At 42.5% G+C, this 23,798-nt stretch overlaps 1 protein-coding gene across 10 annotated transcripts in view; it reads left to right on the top strand.

The window, feature by feature from the left end:
- The window catches only part of PPP6R3 (protein phosphatase 6 regulatory subunit 3), a 144,496-nt gene that overhangs the window by 48,861 nt on the left and 71,837 nt on the right, over positions 1 to 23,798 (top strand). For all 10 annotated transcript variants that reach the window (XM_075928324.1, XM_075928323.1, XM_075928320.1 and 7 more), the window contains 9 exons: positions 615 to 801; positions 2,842 to 2,979; positions 7,742 to 7,807; positions 8,291 to 8,403; positions 8,912 to 9,025; positions 11,184 to 11,313; positions 12,959 to 13,111; positions 19,188 to 19,337; positions 20,370 to 20,434. In XM_075928324.1, coding sequence (XP_075784439.1) covers positions 615 to 801; positions 2,842 to 2,979; positions 7,742 to 7,807; positions 8,291 to 8,403; positions 8,912 to 9,025; positions 11,184 to 11,313; positions 12,959 to 13,111; positions 19,188 to 19,337; positions 20,370 to 20,434 — 1,116 coding nt within the window. The remainder of the gene's footprint in view (positions 1 to 614; positions 802 to 2,841; positions 2,980 to 7,741; positions 7,808 to 8,290; positions 8,404 to 8,911; positions 9,026 to 11,183; positions 11,314 to 12,958; positions 13,112 to 19,187; positions 19,338 to 20,369; positions 20,435 to 23,798) is intronic.

The following is a 23,798-nucleotide window of genomic DNA, read 5'->3' on the forward strand; positions in this document are numbered from 1 at the left end:
GCAGATGTGGCCAAGAAACATTTTTCATGAGTTTGGCAAAAAGGGTTCAGATTTTTCTTTATCTTTGCTATAGTTATCCAAATAACTTATGCTATTTCAGTGCACTCTACATGAAGCAGGTGCACCTGAAGATCATTTGAAAACTAAATGTATAATGTGGCTGCCATCTTAATAAGTAGTGTTTCAAGAAAATAGTGTGTTACGTCAGACCACCATACTTTGCTGTGGTTTGCAGTTAAGTTTTTGGTAGGGATTAAGGTATGTTGAACTAAAGACACACATAGCTGAATAACTGAGGTATTGCCCTGCAACCCTTACTGTGCGATATTGGTGTAGTTAAAGTGCATATTCTAACCACCCCATACTATTTGTGTTTTCTGACATTCAACTTGTGACATCTGTACTGCTGCAGTATAGTGGGAGAATGGTGTTGCCTGATCCTTTTTAGAGACCAGTACATTTATATTTAGTCTAATTTTACCCAACTTTATACATGTTATCATCCTTACTATTTTCATGTCTAGCAAGCCCACCAAATTCCTTACTTTTGATTCCCTATTTTACTGTGTGATGTTTATTTTATAAGCATGTGATAAAAGGTGTCCCTTTTCTAGGTATCCAAACATATCTTGTGAGCTTCTTACGTCAGATGTCTCGCAGATCAATGATAGACTGGGAGAAGAAGAATCCTTACTTATGAAACTGTACAGCTTCCTACTAAATGAATCCCCTCTCAACCCTTTATTGGCCAGTTTCTTCAGCAAGGTGCTAAGTATTCTTATCAGCAGAAAACCAGAGCAGGTAAATATTTAGAGCTCTTCAGTTTGTACCAAATGCTTCAGTAGCTGTAATAATTGAGCTAATGCTTCTCTGGGTGGCTAGCATTTTAAAAATTGTACAGGCAGTCCCCAGGTTACATACAAGATAGGGACTGTAGGTTTGTTCTTAAGTTGAATCTGTAAGTCGGAACTGGCTTAGCTGCTGATCAGTTTCAACAGGATGAATCTGGACGCCAGTTCTGACTTACATACAGATTCAACTTAAGAACCCCAGGCGTCCTCAAGTCAGCTGCTGCTGAAACTGATCAGCGGCTGATTCCAGGAAGCCCGGGACAGAGCAACTCTGCCTCCGGCTTCCTGTAGTCAGCGCTGGTCAGTTTCAGCAGCGGCTGAATCAGGACTCCTGGGGCAGAGCAGCTGGGGTGCTGCCGGGTTGGTCCAGTAGCGCCCAGAACGGCGATGTGGGACCAACCGGCAGCGCACCAGCTGCTCTACCACAGGCGTCCGGAGAAAAGCCTGGTCTGCTGGAGAGGGGGCGGGGGGGCTGCTTGCCCGCTCCCCCCCAGCAGACCAGGGAGATGGGGAGCAAAGCCTCGGAGGACGCCGGCAGCGGGACAGCCACGGTGCATCTGGGCGTCCCGCCGCCCCCGTCCTCTGGGGCGAGAAAAACCCCGTTCGTAACTGCGGATCTGACATAAGTCGGATCCGCGTAACTCCGGGACTGCCTGTATCTAAATCAGCAACCACTTTTTCCATGACCGTTGAAAGTTTTGTAGTAGAGATGAACACTTAAAGACTATTAACTGAATCTGGGGAACACACTCTTGACTTCTCGTGTCTTAACTTTGTCAGACGACTGTCAGTCGGAAAAATTCTTTATAGTGTAACCTTTACAAAATGTTTGAAAATAACATCTTCAATTTGTCTCATTTTAATAAGATTCCTTTTCCGTGTATGCAAATCCATCCTCACCAATGTAGATACCATTAGCACTGGTAACAATCACCATTCTGTGCTTTATTAGTTTTTTGTGCTCACGGTTCTGATTACAGCACTGTATCACTAGTCTGTTTAGGGCTCTTCACAGGCTGCAGATAAAGCATACTTAAATTTTATCACGGTGATAAGTGAAGAGCCCTGGCCTGTCAATGCTTACCACACATGTTATTCTTGTATAAGTGGAGTCTGTGTAGCTTTTCTGTATTGTCTTTGTTGTTCCTACCTGGAACACTATGTGTGTGTGTGTGTATGTGGTGATTTTTTTTCTTCACGTAGTGCAAAATTGGACTGACATTGTTTGCACAAAATTGTTGGTGGCCCCAGTTAAACAGTAAATCCTGTTAGATGTAGGGATGTAGAATCCTGTCTAATTGGGTAACCAGTTAAATGTGATGGTTACCAATTAAAGGGGAGGCTGCATAAATCTACTTGCGGTGCTTTAAACTGTCCTTACTCATTTTAAAAATACAGTGTTATAAAGGCTGCATAGCTTTGCATTGCCTGCTCTAGGGCTGTCTCTACACTGGCACGATCTTGCGCCACAGCGGCCGCTCTTGTGCAAAAACTTGCTGCCTGTCTACACTGGCCGTGTGTTCTTGCGCAAGTAAACTGACGTTGTACTGTATAAAATCACATCTCCTTATGCAAGAACTATGATGCTCCCCCTCAGAAATAAGCCCTTTTGCGTAACTGTTCTTGTGCAAGAGGCCAGTGTAGACCGGCAACATGAATTTCTTGCACAAGAAAACCCTATGGTTAAAATGGCCATCCGAGCTTTCTTGTGCAAGAGAGCATCTACACTGGCATGGATGCTCTTGCACAAAAGCACATTTCTTGCGCAAAAGCACATGCCAGTGTAGACGCTCTCTTCTGGAAGAGTTCTTGTGCAAGAAGCTGCCAGTGTAGGCGTAGCCCAGATGGCTGAACATTTTGATCAGAAATCTCTTCTGCCTTCACTATCTTTGAAATTTGAGAAACAGAGCATATTTGAAATACTAATTTATTAGGGGAAATAAAAAGTTCTTGCAACAAAATGTAACCTTGTTTTTCTTATTTCTTCTAGATTGTTGAGTTCTTAAAGAAAAAACATGATTTTGTAGACCTCATTATAAAGCACATAGGGACTTCTGCTATTATGGACTTGTTGCTCAGGCTGCTGACCTGTATAGAACCTCCACAACCCAGGCAAGAAGTATTAAATGTGAGTAAAATTATGACTTGCTATAATAATTGGTGTGGTTGAACACTTAGGGCGTGCTTGTTGTGCTAGTCTGCATCACACTTGCAATTTCTAACACAACCTCTCTTCTCCCAGTTTGTTTTTAACATCTGTTTAACTCAGATCCTTGTTAGACGGATTTCAAACTTCATTTTAAGAGTTGGTCTACACAATTTTTTGACACTAATTGAATTATTTTAAACCAATTTAGGTCTCGTCTGCACTTAGTTAAATCAACAGAACTATGCCAACATAGTCAAAGTGGCAAAAGCTTCTGTTGTAAATGCAGTTCTACTAGTATAGCTAGTGTAGATGAAGTTAAGCTGGTACAGCTTATTTCACTTTACTGAACTGAAATAAGATATGCCGGTATAATTACATGTACATTAGAAGAGTTCTGCTGGCGTAAAATATTTTAACCAAAAAAAAAAAAGCCCACTGATAATATAGTTATGCTGGTAAAACTTAGTGTTAGACCAGGTTGTGGTTAAAGTGGTGCAAATCTAAGGTGTGAACACCCACTTATAGCAATTTAAAACTGTTACTGGTTTAGCTTGTAAAATGTTAGGAGTTTGCACTAGCTTAATTGTGATTCTTTAGACTTTCCTACCGAAAAATCCATTCCTCTGTTAATTGATCAGGTTCTACATTTTTTGTCTTTTGGTGGCTATGCTAATCAAGGCACCATACTGAATGGCATTTCTCTGCTTGGACAGGTCTACACTATAAATGTATGACCGTATAATTTATCTTGGTCAGGAGTGTGGTGAGGTGTAGAATTTTTTTTTGAGATGTAGTACAAATGATTTCTTTGGTGTGTAGTGGTGGCGGTAGGGCTAGCACACTCTATGCCACACTAAACACAATCTATGTTAGCAGCACCTTGCCACTATTATATAGTGATGCTAGAAGATTTACCCAGTGTTGCTTGGTCCTTCAAGGCAGGGGACTGCAGGTATAGGGGGTTCAGGATTCAGGCCACAAGCTTCAGAGTTAGGGTGCACTTGGTTGCTGTCTCCTTGTGGTCATTTTGAGATATAACTGTCCCCTGTTCGCTGCCCCTCTGTGTCCATTCTGCAGTATAGTTTTCTCTCATCAGATGGAAAGGGAGGGATGTGATAGCAGAGACAATCACATTTCATGCACATCCCATTGTCTTGGCACAACCAAATCTCGATTTAGCTTTAAGTTGTGATAAGAGAAGCTGTATACCAAATTTGGTGGACCTAGTTCTTACTGTTTAGGAGGAGTTCTTGAACAAATGGACTCAGATGGAAAAGACTGATGCACAAACTCTGAAATATATAGTAGATACCAGTACCAGCAAAATACTTCTGAGACCTGCCTTCTGTTTTGGATGTAAGAAAACAAAAAGGGGAAATTGTTTTAGAGAATAGAGGGATCCAGGGAGCCTTTGATGTGTGCAAAGTGTCTCCTACAGAAGCAACAAAGTGTACACTCCTTTAGTAATGTTACTTTGCTAGCTCTGAGAAACTATCGGGTTTTTTATTCATGTAAAGAAGAACTTTTTTGGAAAGCCTCATGTTGGTGGTTTTTCTTTGACAATGTTTAAAGTTCAGCTTTGGGTCTCTTGTAATAGATGGTTCTGATCTCCATTGTAACTGGAATGAAAGTCTCTCTTCCTCCCCCCCAGGAGGAAACCTAATATTTAAACATGTGCATGAGTTAGTATTGCATAACTGCGCGATGCAGTGTGACCTTTTTAAGGCCTCATAATTGACTACATAGTATCTATAATCAAGTTCTCTAATTTGTAAAATTCTTGCAGTTCAGGAATACCACTAATTTTTTTTAACATTATGGTGGGGAGTGCATAATTGTTCATTTTAGAATCTTCGATATGCTTTAGCCTTGCCTTGGCATTGTCTTCACAGTTGGAGGTCAATGGAGCAAACGCTCCTGTCTGCTTTTCTTATGCCTCGTGATTGCGAGGAGTACCCGCACTGACTGGGGGCACCCTCAGTGTCCAAATTAGTGGGTCTTTATTAGACCCACTAAATTACCAGACCAGAAATTGGTCTTCTGGCATTCAATTGGAGATGTAGCCTATGTGGACTGAAGGCCTGGATACAACCTGCTGCCAATAACCTTTCTAACTTGCTGTATGACATTTAGTGTTCATGGAGGAAATGTCTTTAATGTCTAGCAAATTACCACCACTATAAAAGGGCTTATTAAAACTGATCACTTTAGGGGAGTACACTCTTTATATAAAGGCAGGTTCAAAAGTAGCTTCCTTCCAATGCGCTCAAGATACTTTGCACTTGAGTTATTATGAGTAATAGCCTTTTATATTAATGAAAAAACTTTAAAAGATATTTTAACATAAGATTTAAAAAACTCATCATGGATAGCATCTTTATTCTCAATTAACAATATTATTTTAACTGGAGATAACATGATCCACAAAAAGGAAACTTAGAAAATCACTGGTATTTAATGGCTCTGCATTTCTTTGGAATTTTTCATTTATGAAGGGTCTTTCATCAGCAAATATATTAATCTGTTTATTATGGATGTAAAAACCCATTTAACAAACCAGTTACATGTTAAGTATATTCCAGCCTGGCTGGGCTAAGCGGTTCTCCTGTCCTGCTGTGGGCAGTGGCTGCTCCAGCTGGGCTAGAGTGCCCCTGCCCATGATGTAGCTGGTCAGGTCTGCCACAGGTGGGGGCTGCTCCTGGCTGGGTAGGAGCGCCATGCCTCCATCCCCCTGCCCTGCAGCTGGCCCTGTAGGGCTGGAGCAAAACCCCGCCCACAGTGGATGAGAGGTGGGGGCTGCTATAGCCCCAACCGATTAACCATAACCAGTATGCCTCACCCTCAGAGTGAGGCTTACTGGTTAGCCATTCACATCCCTACTGTTTAGGTGAGAGAAACTCACTTTTATTCTGTTTTATGTACTTAGGATGTCCGCAGACTTTTGAAAACTTATCTAATACTTCAGGAGTCTGTTCCAAAAGTTTAATTTTATTTCATTGTGTGTGGATACAAATATACCTAATTTGCTAACTGAATTTTTAATTTTTTGAATGCTGTTTAATAACTTGGTAACATTTTATTTCTTGGAGAGTTGCATTGACTGTTTGAGCTATTTGTACTAGTACATTGAAGTTTGTGGTTGTGTACGCAGCTAGTATGTGAAAGTAGGACTTCTGAGATCCTAAACCTGAAAATGTTGTTTTTTTCGGGTCCATGGCAATGTAGTTTTTACTCCTAGAAAAGAGTTCTTTACCTATAAGTTTAGAAAATAAGGAAGAAAACTTTGCAAATATGGAGCTAGGGCCTCTCAACCTTGATATTCATTATCTAGTGTGACAAGGTCAGGCCAAAGGGTTACAGGAAAGTGTCAGAAAGGAAGTATGTTAGCCCTACATTAAGTATAAGTCTCTGTTCCCTACGTAAACTGGCAAAGGGCTGGCCTTAGAATCAGCAGGAACTTTCCAGAATCAGTCTGGACAATCCGGCCAGTTGAAACACCCAGAGCCAATTAGGAACCTTCCAGAGCTAAGGCAGTCAGGATAATCAGAACACCTGGGGTGAATGAAGAACCAGTTGAAACTGGTTTAAAAGGGCTCCTCTTCTGTTAGTTTAGAGACATGCGAGGAGTTTGGAGGAAGAAAGGAGCCAAAGATTTGAGAGGAAGAGGAAGTGTCTGAGTGAGACCTGGGATCTGCAAGTAAGGCAAAGTGCTATGGAGGAGCAGAATAGCCTACTCAGGTACCAGAGGATAGGTACTGGGAGGGATAGTTTGGAAAAGTAGTTGCTAGTCTGGGAGTAGAACAAACCATGTCTGTTACTGCTGGCTTACGGTCCCTAGACCAGAACCTGAAATAGTGGGAGAGCCTGGGTTTCTCTTCAACCCTTCCCAACCACTACAGAGTTTGTCCCTGAGTACTGAGACCAGGACTGTGGAGGGCTTTCACCCCATATTATGGACTTGATTGTGATGAGTATGGCTCAGTAGGCTGTGACCTTTGCCTCTAGGAAAAGAAGCTGTGTGGAGTGTCCCACCAACGGTGGGCAATAATATTTGTAGATGGTCCCTTCACCAATTTTGGTAACGATTGTGGGCTGGTCCCAGAAGAGGTGGAGCCTCAGGCAGAGTTCCCTGTAGGCACTACCCACTCCTGGAGGGGAGAAGGAGGAGAGCGGGAGGAGACTTCACATGTTCCCCTGTGGGGAACGGGAGCACACAAGGTGTCTCACTCCTCACCTTGCTAGGGGTGCACAGTGCCCAGAGGGAAATGCCAGCCATTTTGAACAGCTGATAGATCCCTCTGGTGCTGAGCACCCCTGGTGGGGGGAGGAGACTTAGTGTACTCTCCCTGCCCCTAGGTCTCAATTGACATGGGGGTAGGGGTGTGGCAGATCAGATGGTCGTATCTTGCCCACCCCTTCTGAACACTATCCTCTAGAAGAGCAGGATCCTTAGGCACAGCCAGAGCCCTGCCACACTAGCTATAGTGCAAACATGTCAAGTATGATGCCATTATCTCAAAGCAAATACAATGCCTTTCTCATAAATTGCATTTGCTTTCCAGAAAAGATACCAGGCCTTTTGAATTTTTTTATTATATAAAACATTAATTTGAAGAATAAAATTGGTACTAAAGAAATTATGAGATGACCTTTTCAGCGTGCTCAAATTTGCTTTGTATATTTTTCTGGTTTAAAGGGAAAATATTACATTTCTCTTCAATATCATTGAATCTTTTTACAGTGGTTAAATGAGGAGAGAATTATCCAGAGGCTTGTAGAAATTGTACATCCATCTCAAGATGAAGATGTAAGTACTCGTTTTATGTTTGTCAAGATCCAGATGTTTAACTTACTAATTACTTTTGTGTTACAAGAAGTTATGATTCTAATAGGCTTGTCTGGGTAGACAGAAAATTTTAAAGCAATGGTGTAATCAGAACTAGGACTTGAATGTCATTATTGATTTTGCTTATGTATGGAATTCATACATATTATCACATGTGCATAAAGATTCTGGACCCCAAAATTCTTGAAGGGATGAGAGAGGATAGCAGGAATCGCCTAGCAGTATTATTCTGCCATCTTTATGGCAGTGAATGGAGTCCAGTCTTAAGGTATTTGATTAGAAATGTGTTGAAAAAACTTTACCTTCCCCTATAAAATAACAAATTGCTTGGCAATTGGTCATATTTTTGGTTATGACTTCATAATTTCTGGGATGAGAAATATTCTTTAGACAGTGTTGTCCTGTACCACTCTTACAACAAAAAACTTGACCTTTTTTTTTCAGAGGCATTCAAATGCATCACAGTCTCTCTGTGAAATTATTCGCCTGAGCAGAGACCAGATGTTACAAGTACAGAACAGTACAGAACCAGACCCACTGCTTGCAACTCTAGAAAAGTATGTTGGACAATTTGACTTCTGATTTATTTGCTTTGTACTTCTGAGAGTGGTGGCCTTTGTTTTTAGCTATTTGAAGTGTTTTGGAAATAACAAGCATTACTTTTTCATTGCACTGAGGCAATAAAATATATTTTTTCCTCTGAAGTAACTAAATTTATTGAAGTGAGCAAACTCAATTTGATTTTGTATCTCACAGTTTTATGCATGGTAGGTCTGATAGTTATGCATTACGCTTGCACTTTATAGAAGCCTGAATTTAAATAGAAGCCTGGGTTTAAAAAACACTTAAATCTGCTGCTGTGGGCTAATAACTGTCAGAAAAATGAAGGAAATCAATTTGCTCTGTGGGAGGAGAGAAAAAAAAATAAGAAAATGGCCCTAAACCTACACCAACTCCTTGAAGAGTAATTTTTACAAAGAAACACTATAGTTAATTGTCTGTGTGTAAACACTTATCTGTATTTACAAAGTTATATGTTTAACTTTATCAATATTTTCTGTCTAGGCAAGAAATTATAGAACAGCTACTATCAAATATTTTTCATAAAGAAAAAAATGAATCTGCAATAGTCAGTGCAATCCAAATACTATTGACTTTACTTGAGACAAGACGACCAACGTAAGACTCTTTTTCTTCATTGCTGATCATAGAATCATAGAATCATAGAACACTAGAACTGGAAGGGACCTCGAGAGATCATCAAGTCCAGTCCCCTGCCCTTACAGCAGGACCAAGCACCGTCTAGATCATCCCTGATATGTTCTTAGTGAGCTGCTGGTGAATTTGCCTTTTGTAGAGGTGACATGACTTGCATCCTTCCATGAACTGAGGATATATCCCTCCACCCCTCACGTGTCTGCCAGCTTCTTTACTGGAAGGGTCCTCTTGATATAATGTAAAAACGTAGCCATATAAATGTCTTACTTGTATTCTTAAATACCAGATTTCTCAGTTTTTTAAATTCTTTATGCTGGCTTTCAGATCAATCCACTTATGTTTAGATACTGCAGTGATAGAATGTAAGTGTCTGAGCACATCACTGATCATTTCTACTCTGTTCCCAGCATTCTCAGATTCTATGAAAAGCATGGTATAAAATGTTTGAGTTATTCCTACATTTCACAACCTTGTCTTAGTAGCTGATGATGGCTCCCATCTGAGTGTCCCCTGCAACTGTTAGACCACAAAGCCATTTCTCTGTCTGCTCCTTGTGTGTGTTTCTGCTCTTATCTGAAGCCAACAGGGACTGTCTTTAACATCTCTTGTGGTCTGGTTCAGTCCATGACCCTGTTCTAATCTCAAAGCATTATCTGCAACCTAGTCTTCAAAAGACTAGATTTTTTTTCCTTCTAAAAAAGGAACAGGAGGAAGATGATGCACACTCCTTGATCACTTCCCTATAAGCTCATTTGTTCCTCTTTTTTAATGTTTGACTTTTTTACTTGTTTGTTGATTCCACTGCTAGAGACAGAGGGACTAAGTTGAAAACAGGTTGTCTTATTTGAATATAGCTGTCATTCTGAAGGCATACATGGTGTGTCAAAACTTGAAGCAATGAAGAAACATAAATGTTTCTAATAGTTTTAGTCATCTTGGTAAAAAATTTAAACTCACATGGGCGCATAAGTTACTCAGTGAAAGTCATGGGGAATTAGGGCATGTCTCCATACAATTTTTTAAATTGACTTAAATTAAGAATTCTAACTTCTCATTGACCTAGCCACATTTATGCTAGGTGTTTGATTGGCCTAAATGTGTAACATGGGGTATGACTTGTCTCACATCCTTGAGTAAAGTGAGTAGGTCAGTCTAATTTTGAAGTATAGTATAGGCTAGGGCTTGCATGCCTTTAAAACTTGTACTGTTTGGCACAAAGCAATCCCTGTGGATTAAAGATGACTTACTGCTAATGGTTATCTGCCATATAAGTTCGACAACTCCTCCCAGCCAGTTGAGCGGTAATGAGTTAAGTGTCTCCCAGGAAGTAAATGTGTATTGTCTCTTGCTTTACGTGCTTTTAAAAGTTATTTTCTGGATTGTTCCAGATACTGGTTGGTTGAGAGGTAGCGTTGTCACCTATTTGCTTCTTTCCTTTGTTTTCTGACAAGTAGCTACTTTTGTAAGCAGATTTTCCTTGAAAAACATGCTGAAGGCTTAAGTAGTTAGCCATTTCTCTGAGTCTGATTAACTTAGCAGTATTTTACAGTTTGTTTGAAAACTGAATAGCAGGGACCTATTATAGTTAAATGCTACATTAAAATTGACAGGGTGGTGATTAGTTATATTTGATTTCCAAAATTGTAAATGCTAAATTAGAGTGGAGTTGTAGAAACTAGGTCTTGAAACCAGTTTCTTAATTCTTTGAAATCCTATAACTACTAGAATTCTGTAATCCAAATGAGGGGGATCTTTGTACTTTCTGTGTACTGCATGTGATTCTCTAGTACTTTGCAGGCAAAAATAGTGGATTTTTTTCTTCAGTTGTGGCTTCTGTATCTGTTATCCTTTTTAAAAGATAGAAACTTTTTAAGCTCATGTGACCAAAGTATGTGTTAAACAGTCCAAGGCACAATAAGATCAATTTTTGGCATGTTTCCTTTAAGCTTGTAGATTATGTATATTTGGAACATTACATCCTCCTAAATTTATCCCTTTGTGTACTGTCTTTCTAGTTACAGAGCTACGGAGACAGTGCTGTGTCAAGATTGTCTCTAACTTGAGTTAATATTGTAACTGCTTCTGAGTATAATTAATAAGCTCTTCTTTGTATATTTAGATTTGAAGGCCATATAGAGATCTGCCCTCCAGGCATGAGCCATTCAACATATTCAGTCAACAAAAGTGTTTTAGAAGCCATAAAAGCACGACTTTCATCCTTCCATGATTTACTACTTGAGCCTCCAAAAGTAAGTGGAATCTGGAATTTTACCCAATGAAAATGGAGACCGATTATAGGCCCTTTGTTTAGTGATGAAGAATTATACATTTTAAAGCTGTAAAGTGCTTATTCATGTCCATTCTATGGCTCCCTACACATCGGTTCCCACCAGTGCAAACCCCTCCCACTCCTATGTGTGCTGGTGCCTCTGATAAAGAAGCAGCAGCGAGGCGTGGGGGGGAGTGGCTCTGTGGAAGTGATCTGTGTGGGCAGTCTGCTTGAAAGCTGGCCTCCCGCGTGTACCTCCTTCCACCTGCCCCCATCACTCTCCATGCTGATGCCTCTCTGAGGCAGCAATATAGGGGTAAGGGATAGGTATGGCTCTGCAGGATCCAGTGCCCTGGCTTATCGGTTAATTGTGTAATCGACTACCCATTGACATCCCTAATATAAACTTTGGAAAAGATTTGGGAAGCTCACGTTAGAGACCTGCGTAAGAGATTGAAGTCTATAAAAAGACAGGGTAGATCAGTTGTTGATCTCTAAGGGTATTTGAGGAAATTGAAAGGCTGCAGATACAAAAATGGTAAGGAAATCTTCAGATCTCATTCTTCCAATATATAATTGTGATTAAGTGTGTAGAATTTGAAAGATAATGAGTAAGTAGGATGTTTTCCATTGAGGGCACAATAATGTGACCGTGAACCACAACGTGACAGTGAAACTTCTTCCTAATCTCTATTTTCTTATTACTGCATAACTGTCCATTGTGAGCTTTTGTTTTTCTTGAAAGCAGCTGGTATTGACCACTGTCAGACAGGATTTTGAGAGTACAGGGCGTCCCCACTATACATCCAAGATACATTCAAGAAAACATGTATGTATAGCGTAAGGATGTAAAGCTGACTTCTGTTAGCACAAATTGTGTGGTTGTTTTTTTTTTTCTGATGGAAGAGCGAAGAATGGGAACACTTAAAATAGAATAGTTCCCACAAATATCAAGGATTCTAGTGCGGAACCAGTGTATAGCGAGGACGCCCTCTACGCAAACCACTTGTCTCATCTGATATTGCAATTTCTAAATTTCTCTAAGTATGTTGGTATAATATTTTTTTATTTCCATAGTGCTAGAAAGTAAGCCTTAATGCATGGGACTAAAATTTGCAGTCCTGAAACAAAATGTCATGCTACTGTTGCCAGATTGGCCCCAGAAGATTCTTATCTCATTTTCTGTTTGTGGATATATAACTAGAGCTCTGCAGATCTGCACATATCGGCTTTATATCTGTGGGTATCCATGGCCGTGGAGATCTATGGCTCATTTTTGTGGATATGGATAAACAGGGCTCGCCAGCCATGCTGTCCGGCGATCTGCGCATGCGCAGATCGCTGGAACCCGGCTCTTCCGGGTTACAATCTACTCGCCATGGGCGAGTAGATTGTATAATTTGTCAATCCCTGTGGATAAAACATTTTTCTGTAAAGAATGTTGCAAATTTGTGACTGTCTGCTTTATGTCCATGGATATGTGCATCTGTGCATGTGAATGCAGAAATCTGCAGATCCTTTATACAGGATCCTATAAATTTTCTATCTGTGTAAGGGTCTATAAATAACAATGAAAAGAAATGTGCTTATAAAAAGTTGTTCCCATGAGCTCTCTCTTTCTCTAGAAAAGTGTTATGAAGACAACATGGGGTGTATTGGATCCACCTGTGGGCAACACTCGCTTAAATGTGATTAGGTTGATATCCAGCCTTCTACAGACTAATACAAACAATGTGAACTTGGAGCTTATGGAGTTGAACAGCATAGGAGTTGTATTGGTAAGAATAGTTTACTTACACTGTTCAGAGCTCTACACTACCCTCTTTATTTTTATAAAAATCACAGAAATTAAATGGTTTTTAAACTGGCTCCTCTCATGGACTGGCTCCTGCCTGTCACCCCATGCAGCTGCTTCTGTATCAGAGGCAGCAGCGCAAGATGGCAGTGGGATCAGGTTACACTGGCTGCCTGCCCTGCCCCTGGGGACTATAGAATACTCTACTGACAACTAAATACAGGACTAACAAGATGGTTTATTAGATGATGACCCACTTCCTCAGATCAAATAATGGAAGAAAATAGTCACAACCACATATACCAAAGGATACAATTTAAAAAAAAAAGTGAACACACATGAAAAGGACAAATCACATTACAGAACAGAAGGGGGATGGTGGGGGGGGGGGGGGAGGAAGGTGAATGCCAGTGAGTTAATGATATTAGAGGTGGGGAAAGGAAGATGTCTGTGAGTTAATAGTATTAGAGGTGATAATTGGGGAAGCTATCTTTGTAATGGGTAAGATAGTTGGAGTCTTTGTTAATTCCTCTGTGGAGAGTGTCGAATTTTAGCATGAATGCCAGTTCAGAGGATTCCCTTTCAAGTGCAGATTTGAATGTCTTCTGAAGTAGGATGCAGGTTAGCAGGTCATTCTGAATGAATAATAGAAATGGCATGGAATTTAATAGTGCAAAGTGCAGGGTACACTTAAGGACTAACAGTAACCTTTTTTGCTCTAAACGGGGGGGCTGCTTTGCTGCTTCCAGCTGATGAGTAACCTGGATGTGTAAGTTGATTGCCAGATAAAGCTGGTACGCCTAACTTCTTGAAACTGTATTAAGAAACATAGTTATCAGACACGTACAGGAACAGTATTTGTTGGAGAACAGTCAACACAGGATTTCTCTTTACAAAAAGAATCTCAGATACAATAGAATTTTTTTTGAGGGGGTCCACATTCTTGTTAACAAGGCATGTCCAGTGAATATAGCATTCTTATATTTTCCAAAAGCTTTTGACAGGATCCCTCACCAAATGCTCGTAAGCAAAGTAAGCGGTCGTGGGATAAGAGGTAGGGTCTCTCATGGATTGGTAGCTGGTTAAAAGTTGGGAGACAAGGGATAGGTATAAATGGTCATTTTTGAGATGGGAGAGAAAACAACCACTCAGTGTGCAGCAGCAGTGAAAAAAGTGAACAGAATGTTGGAAATGATTAAGAAAGATAAAGACAATTTCATATTGCCTGTATATAAATCCACAGTATACCCACATCTGGAGTACTGCATGTAGATTTGGTTGCTCCATCTCAAAAGAAATATTTTGGATTTGGAAAAATGTATAGAGAAGTGCAATAAAATGATTAAGGATATGGAACATCTTCCATGTGAGGAGAGATGAATAAGAATAGGACTTTTCAGGTTGGAAAATAGATGACCAACAGGAAGTCTCAAAGAACTTGGTTTGTTTAGCCTAACAAATAAGGCTGAGGGGAGATATGATTGCTCCTTCTCTATAAATCAGAGGAACAAACACTAGGGAGGGAGAGGAGTTGTTTAAGCTAAACCTGTAGTGTCCAACATGCTAGCAACATATGGCCATTTGGCCAGTTGAGTGTGGCAAGTTCTCTATAGTGGCTACTGCTTCAGAACTGGTTGGATACCATGGAGCTAAGGACAAATTATACCAATTGGTCATCAACATGTTTAGGCCTGAAATTAGGAGGAGGTTTGTCAGGAGAGTGAAGGTCTTGCGCTACCTTCCAAGTAGAGTGAGATGGGGAGCAGCCAAAAAACAAAATTGGCTTCCAGACTGAATTTGATACATTTATGGAGGGAATGGTATGATGGGACTCCCTACAAAGTCATATGGCCATTCTGTGACCATTAGCAAATACCTCCAGTGGTTGATGCACGGTGTGAGGGGGATTCTGAGTTGTTACAGAGAATTCTTTCCCAGGTTTGTGGATTTTGCCTACATACTCAGTGTCTACCTGATTGCCATATTTGGGGTCAGGAAGGAATGTTTTCTCAGCTCAGATTGGTAGAGATCCTGATGGTGTGTTGTCACCTTCTGTGGTATGGGACAAAGGTCGCTTGCAGGTTTAAACTAGTGTAAAAATGGTTGATTCTCTGTACCTTGAAGTCTTTAAATTACAAGTTGAGGACTTCAGTAAGTTAGCCATAGGTTAGGGGTCTATCTCAGGAGCGGGTTGGTGTGGTTTTGTGATCTGTAATGCGCTAGGAGTCAGACTAGATGGGGTGGACAATAATTTTTGGTGTGGGGCACTCCAAGAATTAGTGGTCAGGGACCGCATTTTGTTATGATATTAATGGAGGGGATGCAGGAGTTTGGGTGAAGGAGGGGGGGATGTAAAAAGGTGTGTTTTCTATAAATGTGTAACTGCTAAAATAGCTGCCTCACACGCGCACACACACACCGCCCCCCCCCGCAGATTGGGGGGGGAGGGGGGAGGCCTTGCGTATATCCAGGAAGGTTAACTGATGAGCCCAGGCCCATTGATTAACCATTTAAACAAATACGCTGTCACATCTCTAACTGGGTGTGGGATGGGATGTGGGATTGTGGGATGAGGAGGGGTTTGGGTGCAGGAGTGGGTTCTGAGTTCGAGGAAGAGCGTAATAGGTGGTGCAAGGTCTGGGAGGGAGTTGACTGGGTCGAATGTGTGGCGAGAGTGGCGTGCCAGGTGTAGGCTCTGGCTGGAAAATGCTTACCCTGGGCAGCTCCTAGCCAGCAGCTCAGTGGGACCATTGGGCAGGCTCTCTGCCTGTTATGCCCACATGCTGCACAAAATATCCACCTGCTGGGGCCAGCATGCATGTTTCTGTGCGGTGCCTGACATGGCCAGTTTCTGGCCAATGGGAGCTCTGAGGATTGTGCTGGGGACGGGTAGATCATGAAGATGTACAGGGCTTGACAAATTCTGGAAAACCCTACTCACCAGCTGAAAAAGGGACTCACCACCCTCCCCCCCAAAAAAGTGTTTTTTAATAGCACAAATTCCTAATAAGAATAAGAACAGTAATTACTAATAAGTTATTAATAAATATCACCTAAGTTATTAATATCTTATAAACCTCTACCTTTTCCCTCTGCTGCCATGTCTCCTCCCCTTGCTCCATCAGCTCCCCTGGTGCCTGCTGCCCCCCAACCCCTCACCCTTCCCTGCTGTCCTGACTCTTGCCCTTCTCACTGCCCTCAGCCTTCCTGAAACCTGCCCCCCTCCACCAGTCCTTCTCTGTGCCTACTCTTCCAGTAGCCCCACTCTGATCATGTGAGCTACCCCTCCTCATCCCCTCTCCTAACACCTCCCTCTACACACCTGCCCTGCCTCTCTCCTCTGGTGCTGGTCCCTCTCCTGCAGGTGTCTGCTCTTCTGCTTCACCCTCAGAATCCCCTTACCCCTGCACCCTCCTGGTACTTTCCCCTTCCCTCACTGCCCCTGCCCCCTTTGCTCTCTTTTTCCCTGATGCCTGCCCCCTCACTGCCTTCTGCCCCTGTTCCCCTCATGCCCCTGTGCCCTCACACGTGCCTTGCTCCATCCCCACCTTCCTCATGCCCACCTCTTCTTTCAAGCCTTCTCCCAGCACCTCCCCCTCTAGCCCCCAGTGCCCTTACTCTCTCCTCTTTCAGCATCACCCTGTTCCCACCTCCCCTCCTGCCCTTTACCTCATTGTCTGCACTTGGCCCCCTGGCATTTCTCTCCTGCACCCCTGTCCCTTGGTGCCTTCCCCTTTCTTCTTCTCCTGACTGCCTCCCTCTCCTCCCCTCAGCACAAGCTCCTTCCCCATATTTTTCCCTTCTCTTCCCCACAGTTCAGCCCAGCCCAGCCCCTTCCCCTCTCCCAGGGCCAGCTCTAGGTTTTTTGCTGTCCAAACAAAACATTTTTGGCCACTTTCCCTTTTTTTTGTTGTCTTTTACACGTGTTTGCATTTTGCAATGGGGGTTTTTTTTTTTGGTTGTTTTCATTTTTGTCCCGGCATTTTAGCCCTATAAATAGCAAATAGCATTTTCATTTTTTTTTCATAAAGGCAAAGGCGCGTCAAATGAACTCCCCCTTTCACTCCCTGCTGGGTCACAGCAGCCTTTTCCCTGCCCTGTACAGCCCCTCCCTATGGGCAAGCACCCTTCACTCCCGACCCACGGGGGAGCAGGGTGCAGGGACAGCACAGAGCCAGAGGGGTGCAGGGAACAGTGGGGGGGGGGGGGTGTACAGGGGTGGGACGGGGAGCGGGAAGCACAGAGCCAGAGGGACGCAGGGTGTGGTGGAGATGCAGGGAATGGGAGGGGCAGAGGGATCGGGGTCTAGGGGCAGTGCAGGGAATGAGCAGCACAGAGCTGGGGGAGGGGGCAGGGATTGGAGGGGAGCGGGGTGCAAGGGCGGCGCAGAGCGAGAGAGTCACAGGGAAGAGACAGAGCAGGGGATTTGGGGTACAGGGGAGCAGGGGCGGCGCGGAGACAAAAGCGTGCGGGGTGGTCAGCTGGGAGCAGTTGGGGAGGGAGTTGGGGCCATGGTAGGACTGGAGCTGGCGGGGCCTGGCTGCACTGCAGCCAGCTCCCGGGGCCACACAGCCAGAGCCGGGCTGCCATAGTCCTTTAAAATCAGCGGGGCCATGTCAACCAGCATCCTGGCGTCTGCCGGTGTCCCGCCCTCTGGCTTGTGTCCCGCCTCCTCGCGCCAGAGCTGCACTTAGGCAACCTGGAGCTGAGAATCACCGCGCTTCCCCCTTCCTGGCGGCGCACTGCTCCTCCGCCCGGCGGATTGGATAGGGCCATACTGGCCATAGTGCGGGCTTTGGCCAACCTATCACAACCGCCCACTGGGCGAGCCCGCCCCTGCACTTGCCAGCTGATAAAATTTACTCGCCATGGGCGAGTGCATTTGTCGAGCCCTTAAGATGTACATTCTGGCCCCAGCTGCCGGCTGCTTTTAGTGTCATATGGAGGCCTGTCATTGATGGCCCAGAAGATCGTGTCAGGCTGGATCCGAATATTTGGTGGGCTAGATCCGGTGGACCATATTTTGCCTACCTCTGGACTAGATGATCACGATGGTTCATTTTGGCTTTAAAGTTTGAGTCTCTTTGGACTCCAAGTTACTTACTTTTAGTTAAAGTTTTCGTTTATATTGCAGGAACTTACCTGTCTTGTCTGTCACACACTATAATGGCATTTCTAAATTTTATTTAAAAACATCTCAGATCGAGTATTCCTATTTTGATTTGAATGTATAATTTCAATAAATGCCTTATAGTATTTTTAGATTCAAGTATTAGTTGCACTAAGTATTATAGGAATAAAAGGTAGGATTGGAAGTATGGAAAGCTGGGTTGTTTTTCTGACTCAACTTTTGTTCCTTTATTTCCTTCCCTGTAAATTGGCTGGTTCTGTGTTATGTCATATCATGTATGGCATGGATGGTTAAGATTTCTCTTACGGGCCCGATTCGGCCCGCCAAGCCACCAGATCTGGCCTGTGGATGCCGAAATGCAGGGCTGCTCCATGTGATTCTCATCTCTGGAGGGAGGGGAAGGCTTCACATGATCTGCCTACCCCCAATCAGTCCTCAGCTTCTATTGGTCAGAAACAGCCAGCCAATGGGAGCTGAAAGATTGGCCTAGGGGATGGGCCTGGAGCTGAGAGCCATGTGGAGGGAGCAGTCTGCATTTTCAGTGCTCTGGAGCTGCAGCAGGGAGGGAGCCTGGCCTGCCATGGGGGTGCTGCAGGCTAGAAGCTGCTTAGATAAGCACCCAACCCCCATCCTAGACCCCACACCATCCCCACAAAGAAGTGCAGCCCTTGATCACTTTCCAAAACCTTGGAGTGGCCCCCCACCAACAATTTTCCCATCCCTGGTGTATGGGTTGTAAAATGCTGCTTAGGTGTGAAATGTGTAGATTTCTAGCTTTCTAAAACACTACATTATCAAAGCTTTGTACAAAAATTTACAATATTTAAGATTGCCTGTTACTGTCTGACTTTCTGGAACTACACTGCTACTTGTGTCGAGTGAAAATACCACATTGGATATCATCAGTTCCTCTTTAATTGTCTTGCAGGATATGTTCTTTAAATACACCTGGAATAACTTCTTGCATACTCAAGTTGAAATCTGTATTGCATTGATTCTTGCAAGTCCCTTTGAGAGCACAGAAAATGGCACAATTACTGAACAGGACACCATTGGGGACAATCTCTTACTGAAACATGTAAGTTGTGTGACTTCTGGACACCTTGCCATTATCAGCCTTATTCTTGTAGCAGTTTCTCTTCCCTGGTGGAAGTAAAACCTCGGTTTAGTACAGGCTTGGAATAAAAAAAATTAATAACAATTCACTACTTTTATGCTGAAGGACCTGGTTTTGATTCATGGTAGATGGCTTTCCAGTCTGCTAGGGGCCCCTAGGGAGAGACTTGAGACAGCTAGTGTACTTCTGAAGAAGAATCCCTTTAACTTAAGCGTAGATTTGACTAGCTCTGAAGAGAATCCTTTCTAGTTTGCTGTGCGACTTGTAAATGTTGTGTGATCTGGGACCTAAAGTTACGGTAACTGGGAAATTCCATACTATTAATTTTGCCATACATAAAAATAGATTTTTCTGAATATGGATCAGAGTTCACTTAGAGTTCAATTTTCAGAAATATTTAGCATCTAGCAGATTCTGTTGAGAACAAAGGAAACAGCTTGTTCTAGGTGCCTAAATAGTAGACATGTAAAATCTCATTTAACCAGCTAACTGATAAAAGCAGGGTGAGCGGGGTAGGGGGGCTGGAGCGCTCCCCCTGCTCACTGCTGGGCTGGAATACCTCCCCCCGCCACAGGCAAGGGATGTGCTGACGGAAACACTAGAGCAGCCCCTGCCTTCAGCGTGGTGAGCAGCTCCTCTGTTGTCCTGGCCAGTACAGCCACTGACTGTGGCAGGCTCTCCTGTGAGGTTGGAGCAGCCCTCTGTTCATGGCAAGTGGGGAGCTGCTTCAGTCCTACCAGTTAACCTTAACTGGTAAAATCTCCTCATCTCTACTCAATAGGAGTTTAGGATGCTGATCTCAAGAATTTTGATCTTTAATTCAGCGAAAAGGGCTTAATGTACTTTGAACTTTTGTTTTGAACTTTAAAACATACAATGCAGTCTAATCTTTTTCTCCCAGAAACTAATTCCTACTTCTATTAAAAATTATTTTAGTATATGCTACCTTGTACTTAAGCTTTTAGAAACATTATACTCTTTTTTTTTTAATAGCTTTTTCTTAAGTGCCAATTAGTGGAACGAATACTTGAAGCATGGGAAATGAATGAGAAGAAACAGTGAGTAACAGTCTTTACTCCTTTTCTGTGTAGTCTCTAGACTAATCTGCTTGCTTGCCTATAGATATATTTATTATTTCCTTATGGTTTTGATTGTATGTTCATTGTAATAGTTACAGTAAACGTATACGAAAGTAGTTTGGCTGCAACCGGAGGGACTTACAAGCCATATCCTGTATGTTAAGCAAGGCAAAGCTAGTATACACATGCCTGGGAACTTTCACCCAGATAGCCAAGTCAGCATGCATATATTTGGGAACTTTCACCTAGATTAAGCAATCTTCAGTGGTGTAAGGGCTTCCTAGAATGCCCTCAAACTTAACAAGTGCACAGCTGCTTGGGAAAACCTGCAATAATCAGTTCAGACCCAGACTGAATAACCAGGTTGGACAGAAATAACATGTGATTGATAACTACAAAAGTTCTTCTTTGAGTGGCCCCGTGGGTGCTCCACTCTAGGTGCCGGGTCCATCCCGGCGCCGCTGGTCAGAAGTTTTCAGAGCCATCTTCGTCCGGTCTGCGCATGCCCCCTGCAGGAAACTTCCTACCAGCGGCGCCGGGATGGACCCGACACCTAGAGTGGAGCACCCACAGGGCACATCTCGAAGAACCACCGTTACTACACAGGGCGAGTAACTTGTTCATCCATGGTAATGAATTGATGTATCTGTTAAGTTGAGATCAATGATATACTGATGTATAAGAAAAAAGACAGTTCATCTTTAAGGGGGTGGAAATACAAATAAAGAGAAAAGAAAACATTCCCTACTTGAATATATATCAAACATAACATCAGCATAACATATTATAAAAGTGGTATCCCTGTCTAAGGGTGGTAGGAGAAGGAGATGTAGTCCTTGGGAGGTGCCAGAATGATGGCCACTGGTGATGATGGGGACGGTGATGGTAATGAGGAAGATGATGGTTAACACTTCAGGTTGTTCTAGAAGGAATGGTGTAAGTATAAGGAAATATAGATGTATATTACCTGTCTATCCTGTGAAGCTGAAGTGTTTTTGACACTGCTAAATGTATTGATAAACTATATTTGTAATTATACAAGAGTTCCTATGGTGTGAATGTTGCAACTGTGCACATCAGGGTTCTCAACCATAGAACAACTTAAATACTAGGTCTGATTCTGGGACAAAGGGTCAGTCAAGCCTAAAGGTGGTAACTGGAAATTATAAGTAATCTATGAATCAGACAACACTTGGCAATTGAAGTACGACATTAGGAGTGATATAACATCTGACATGATCAGGTTAGAATTGAGCCTGCTAATATGTTCTTTCCCATCTTATGTAAAACACATTTTACAAGAGGCATAAACAGGGGTGAAAGTAACTTAACATTTTTTACAGGTACTGTCCTATTGCAACGTAGGTCCCTGCCAGCTCTTGAAATAGCTCCCTGCTGGCTTTTGCCGCTGCTCAGCCAGCTCTTGCCGGAGTGGTGCACCTGCTTACTTTCACCTCTGGGCATAAACAAACATGGAATATGTTGAAAATGCTTTCCTCCTTTTTCCAGAAGATGTGGGGTGTAATTCTGTTGTACATGAATAAAAATATAAGAAAAGCTGGAAAATAACTTGGGCAAGGAAGCACATTGACGCTTGGACTAGAGCTCTGTTGGCCTTTAATTTTCTGTTCTCAGTTCCTTTACACTTTTCTTCTCCTGGAAATCTCTTCAAAGGGGGGGGGGGTGTGTGTGTGTGTGTGTGTGTGTGTGTGTGTGTGTGTGTGTGTGTGTGTGTGTGTGTGCGCGCGCGTGTGCGGCCATAATGCCCTCAGTTGTCTAGTCACTGGGCTGAAAATTAAACTAGTGCTGTACTTACTGTTTTGTGCCAAGTCTCTGGCATGAAATTTGCTTACAGCTCAACTGGGTAACTGACTCTAATCAGCCTCAAGTTTAGCAACATATTGTAAATTTGAGGGGGACGTAAATCCTAGTTTAAATGTTTTGTAGCTGTTTGTGGGAGCATGAATATTAACATTAAGGCATATCATGTATTTAGTGTTCGACAGCTCAAACTATCCTGCTGCAGCAAGTAAAAAGAGGACGCCTGACTCTGTCCTTCTTAGCAGAATCATGTTTTTTTTAAAGGACTTATTTTGTGGGTGTCAAGACTTTCCCACTCTGGCACTCCGAGTGCAGAAGGTGGGCCCTACAAGAGACTTTAAAGTACCTTGGCACTAAAATCTTCTGTTTAAAAAAACTCCCAAAGGTCACAGATTCCCTGATCTTGGCTTGGCAGTGGAAGGGGAGTAGTTAAATGTGCTCAGCACAGAGGTCCAACAAACCCCAAAATAAATAAAATAACCTGATGATGTCTGACCAAACATTCCCTGTTCTCGCATATTGGTTATTCCATCTCATTTCCTGCTGCCCTAGAATTCTTGGGGACTCCTCTCGAGTACCCACGGTCTATCGTTTTAACCCTCACAGGCAAGATAATTAGTTAGGTTTCAAGAGTTAACCACTGTGAAAAGACTTTAGTTAACTCAAGGGTATTATCCCTCCATTCATCACAGCCGTTGTAGCCTGTTCTTTAAATAGGTTGAACAATCTGTGGGGCTCATATTATCTTTCATTTAATTGATATGAAAAGAGCAATATTGAAACAGAGTGTTGAGAGAAAAGAACCTTACAGGTTCAAAATTTAGCAATCTTCCCCCTCTCCTCCAACCCAACCCAAAAAACAAGCTAACTCTGAGCAATCACACACTTAGGATTTATAGAGCACCAGATAAAAAGAAAGGGGAAGATAAAGCAACGAGTTAAACAATGTTATACGGTACACCTTCCATCTGAGAGCAGTGGGGAGATTAAGTATGGAATAACATCACACTTGCTTGAAAAGTAAGCGCACTAATAAGTGCATGCAAAGCTTGCCATGCTGATGGAGGTATCTGTTAATATCATCTGGGCCAACACTTTGGAAAACTCTGAGCTTTGTATAAATTAAGTCCTATCTTGTTCGACCATCCATCAAGGAAATCTGCATTCACTCCCTAGCTGAAACTTCATAGCTCTCAGGCAGTTTCATTTCATTTGTCAAGTATCAAATCATTCTGCACTGAGTCCTTAGCACCAAATCCACTAGATGTATGGAAAGTTGTGTTCAGCATTATATAAGTTGTAATTGTGTGTGAATTGCATCATCATTACCTTACTACTATATGTGAATTTAATTAGAAATGAGTAGACAGCAGATGGGTTACTTTTTTCACACTCATCTATTAATTCTATAGACCTCTAAGTGGGATGTTTTGTTCCAACTTTCTGTAGCAACAAAAATCCTCTGATTATGTCTGTCGTGCCAAATGTCCTAATTTAAAATACCTGATAGTGTTAACCAAAG

Source organism: Pelodiscus sinensis, chromosome 4 (genome assembly GCF_049634645.1).
Source record: "Pelodiscus sinensis isolate JC-2024 chromosome 4, ASM4963464v1, whole genome shotgun sequence".
In the NCBI taxonomy this organism is placed as follows: Eukaryota; Metazoa; Chordata; order Testudines; family Trionychidae; genus Pelodiscus; species Pelodiscus sinensis.